Here is a 4,646-nt window from a genome sequence, read left to right as displayed (position 1 = left end):
TTCATTATTGTCAAGTTGTCCCAAGCTTATTACCAAACATGATGAAATTTGTAATGAATTTTGCGGTAAAAAATAACGAAAAATTCTCTCCGTGTACGCAAAGAAAAAATAAATGCACTTTCATTATATAATCCGAATGCAAACTATCGATTGAGAACTTTATCGATTCAACTCTTATTGTTCATTGGGAAATATTTTGCTGCAAAACAAAGCTTAAAATTCTCCAAAGTTCCCCGGACTTTAAAAAATTTTATATAAGCTTCATATTCGAGTTCAACACGTTCATCTATATAGAATGACCGATTTCATATGTTTCAGTCACAGACAAATTTTGGTTCAATTTCCTAAACTGCCACCGTTCTTTCAAAGAAATTTAAGCAAATTGTAATAAAATGCTCAAATAAATTTGCGGAAAAATTTTGGTTCAATTTCGACGATTTTTTTAGTATTGTTGCTGAAAAATTCACTTTCGAAATTTCAGCGGAATTTTAACAAATTTTCAACAAAAAAAAAACTTCTCTAAAATATCACTTTCAGCAAAATTTCAGTAAAACTTTTCTACCAGGGATTATATTTATTAGGGCTATCTCTGTTTATAAGATAAAAAGGGATATTTACTTAACAGTGAAACTCTGTATATACGTATACATATTTATATATAATATATATATAATATATACTCGTAATTTTGAATTCAGTCTCTATTCTTCCTAATATTTTTAACTGTGGTACTTCGTAATCTGTCCTTTTACATAAATTTTCATATTTATTGTTGTTAAAGATAAACGGATTCTTTTTCCTTTTCAATAGACTCTTGTCTGTACACGTATCATATAGATTTTTATTATCTGTAGCACATTTTTTCTCAGCCGCTCCTTTATTGTTACAATGAATAAAGTTAACACTGCAATCTTTTTCCTAGTTAACAAAATGATTAACATTAACATTGCCTTTATGATTATATTTTTTTCTTATAGCAAATGTTGAATTAATTAATTAATTTTTTAAATGGAATGTATGAAGATCTTTACTAGAAGGAGTAACTTTGAGATCTATAATATCTACAGATTTTGGTTTTATAAGCTCCATAATAACACTTTTGACGTGTATTACCTTATTTTTGTTTATTCTAACTCTAAGTAAAAAGCCATTTGTACTATGTCTATCTCCACAAGTAGGTTTGCTATAACCATCATCAGGTCTAAATCGTAGTTCTAATCTTCTATTAGGAACATCTACAGTCTGTTAAATAATCAGATATATAGTTAGATAATATAATTAAACTGTGAATATAGTATTTATTATTGTATCGTACCATAGATATGGAACTAATGCCGCCCAATGTTTCAATAGCTTTATCGACATTAATAATGTTTCCTGGATATTTAATACATATTAATTTCTTGTCGAATCTGTGTCCAGAAATTATTGGGCCTGCATATTTGCCATCTTGTTGATTATTTATCTTTATCTATAATGAAACAAATAGATTCTATATATATTCTGACATACTTGATAACACCTCATAAATTATAAACACATAAAATTATTTAAAAAATTTATAATACAAAGTGATGAATAAACTGACATAACATGATTCTTTGTAAAAAAATATATAAGCTTTATAATAAACAATCAATGTCAATAAGTGATCATAGATTAAAACAGAAAGTTTTATTTAAAGGCATACATCACAACGCAAAATGTTCTTCGCTAGAATTTTATATTTCTATCCATTAACAATGAAATAAACAATTCAGCCTCAAATTAGGCCTTCTTCAGTATTAATATTAACCTTCATAAGAGTTTAGAATTTTTTATACATGTTTATCTAAAAAGCGCAATATTAAGTTTTGTTTCCCGTTTTACATAGTAACATTAATTCTACGCAATCGTTCGTCATATTCGTTACAATCATGTTATAATAAAATTTAAAGTAGTCAGCAATTAATTAGTCATGTGCTCCAGAAGAATTTGTCCATTACAAATAATCCACATTTTCAATTCATCCTTGCTATTTATTTCATTGTTAATGGATGGAAATATAAAATTCTAGCGAAGAACATCTTGTGTTGTGGTGTATGCCTTTAAATAAAACTTTCTATATATATAAGCTTTGTCATAGACAACTATTTTAAGTTTTCATTTCACAATCAGGTTTTTATTTTAATGATTATACATTTATAATATAATTATAATATTTATATAATATAATATTATAATATTGTATATTATAATATTTATTCAAATTTATAACGACTGTTTTCTCTTTTATGTTTGTCCTTTTAATATTTAAAGTATTGACTAACTAATCAATTTTACTTTTTTATCAAAACTGACTAAGTTTAACTAATTTTATTAAAATTAATAAAACCGTAAAATATGTATTACAGGCAATAGGAGTCGACGCTGGTTATCAGTTAGCGAAATTTTTCTTAATACTAAATATATAAATCTTAACTTTGAACGTTTCCACTCATGGTTTGAGTCTTCATCAGCAATCTTTCACCCTAGCGTAACGATTGGAGTATTGCATGACAAAATGATATGTCCAACGTTTTTCCTCTCGAATATTGAACCGTTTACTGTTGTGAGGTAAATCACATACTCACAAAGTTAGAAAGCTGAGTGGCAATGAGAACTCAAGCTAAAATTATATGAAAGATTAAATTATCGTATGTATAATTTGAAAATTGATATTCACCTCACCTCACACAGTCGACGCTTCTACACTGAACAATGAATCTCTCTTATTTAGTATTTTGTAACTCGTTAATATGTTATAGATTATCGTCAAATTTTAAAAAATAACTGCGAGAACAATATGTGTCTTGTCATTTCGACAGTCAGTTAAATAATGATTTCTAAACAAGTGACATAGCCGTCAATTTGAAGACAAACAAGTTTTTGACGTATAATGTATTACAAACAAGCCTTAAAGTTTATTAAATTCAATGTACGCGTGATTTAAACCAATGGTATCATGTTGTCGATTCAGCCCATTGGTCTGTCGATTAATATGCATCATCTCTGATATTAACCTTTTATTATAATAGTTTTCTACATCCAAAATTTCTACGTTTTGCCAATCAAAGTCATGATCGTTCTGCAACCTATGTTCTGTGATCAATGAATGAGTGGATGTTGTACTGTGGATATGCTTTTTGTGTTCAGAAAGTCTGGTTTTTAATTTTCTCCCAATTTGTCCCACATAGGAAGCATCGCAATCACGACAGTTGATCTTGTAAACCACATTCCTTTTCAATTAATTGTTTAAAGAATCCTTATGAACTTTAATAAAATGATTCAACTTGTTCAAACTAAAAAATGAAACCTTATGGCAAACCCCATTAATTGTATTTTTGAATTTATTCGATATCTCTTCCAAATATGGTATGGAAAACCATTTAACGCGTTCTTTAGCTAAATTGTTATTTGTTTTTTTATTAGCTGAACAAAAATTCAATTTATTTATTAATGTTTTTACTCTTTTTTTTTCATTAATAGTATCGAATATAAAATTTAGTGGATAATCGTTTTCTAAAAGTATCCTAACAATAAATCCAAATAATTTTATTATAATATTGATTTTTATTTTCAAAACTTTTATTTTAATATTGTATTTTAAAAATTATTGAAGATGACCTAATAACATCGAAACGTTTAGATCTTATTATATTATATTATGAATAAACCATATTTTAAATATTCGCAATAAGAACCAGCGTTGGCTTATATGCTCATTTAGATATTGGATTGATTTACTCTAGAAGCCATTACTTTATTGTTATATATATTGTTATATATTGTTATATAATACTAATTAGTAGTATATAAGCTTTACAAATACGTATAGTTTTTTTTATCAGTTTTATAGTTTTCAAAAAATAATTTTATGTGGCATAATTGTGCATCTATTTGACTACAAGTATTTAACTCGTCTCTTATTTTCTTTCCTTTCATATTTTACATATTATTACAGTCTTCTATTTTAAATACAGAAAGTAAATTATACAAAAAATGTAAGTTTAAATAGATTTATTATTAATGTATAAAGGATAAATGTTTACTTTTTAATCCCTCATTTATCCTACTCGGAAGGATGCGTTTTTGAAAGAAATATTTCAAACAAAGTTGTAAGATATAAAAAGATCTATTTATAGATTTTATTAGTTTGATCTTAGGTGGCATCGCCAAGGTCAGGTTAAGGTCAAATCGATTTTTTTTATACAGGACACGCTATTTTTGATTCTAGAATTTAATAGCCGGTGTTAAGAGCTTTTCAGAACATTGTAATAAATACTTTTAATTATTTTTCATTAAGTACTTTTCGAGTTAGAAGGCATGAAAGTTACCGTAGCGCCGACATTAGCACTATCAAAGGTGTCTGATCGATGGCTAAAATCTCTTAAATGTTGTTCAGGATCATGACCTGGATAATATTTGTCAAGATCAAGGCCAATGTTGTATCTCTTATTTTCATTTTTATTGCAAAGTGTGATAAACCCCTTCATATCGTGCATTGTTTACTTTTTAATCCCTTATATTAGGTGTTAAACTTAATTCCTATCGCTCGCTACTAGAGGGCTCTGCCTCCAACGCTGATGAGTTTCGACGATAAAGTCACATGTCTTTTGTAGTTTAGA

General features: G+C 27.3%; 1 protein-coding gene across 3 annotated transcripts in view; it reads right to left on the bottom strand.

The window, feature by feature from the left end:
* l(2)37Cd (general transcription factor IIIC subunit l(2)37Cd) overlaps positions 1 to 4,646 on the bottom strand; it is a 57,248-nt gene that overhangs the window by 27,077 nt on the left and 25,525 nt on the right. The window contains exons 2-4 of one of the 3 annotated variants that reach the window (XM_018514032.1): positions 1,316 to 1,471; positions 1,114 to 1,242; positions 681 to 918 (exon numbers count right to left, since the gene is read on the bottom strand). In XM_018514032.1, coding sequence (XP_018369534.1) covers positions 681 to 918; positions 1,114 to 1,242; positions 1,316 to 1,471 — 523 coding nt within the window. Of the gene's footprint in view, positions 1 to 680; positions 919 to 1,113; positions 1,243 to 1,284; positions 1,472 to 4,646 lie in introns of those variants that run through there. The other 2 variants (XM_018514034.1, XM_018514033.1) reach the window with 2 other exon arrangements.

Source organism: Trachymyrmex cornetzi, unplaced genomic scaffold, assembly GCF_001594075.2.
Source record: "Trachymyrmex cornetzi isolate Tcor2-1 unplaced genomic scaffold, Tcor1.1 scaffold485, whole genome shotgun sequence".
NCBI classification, from domain to species: domain Eukaryota; kingdom Metazoa; phylum Arthropoda; class Insecta; order Hymenoptera; family Formicidae; genus Trachymyrmex; species Trachymyrmex cornetzi.
The sequence above is the reverse complement of the archived record's forward strand: the minus strand, read 5'-3'. Positions and strand labels throughout refer to the sequence as shown.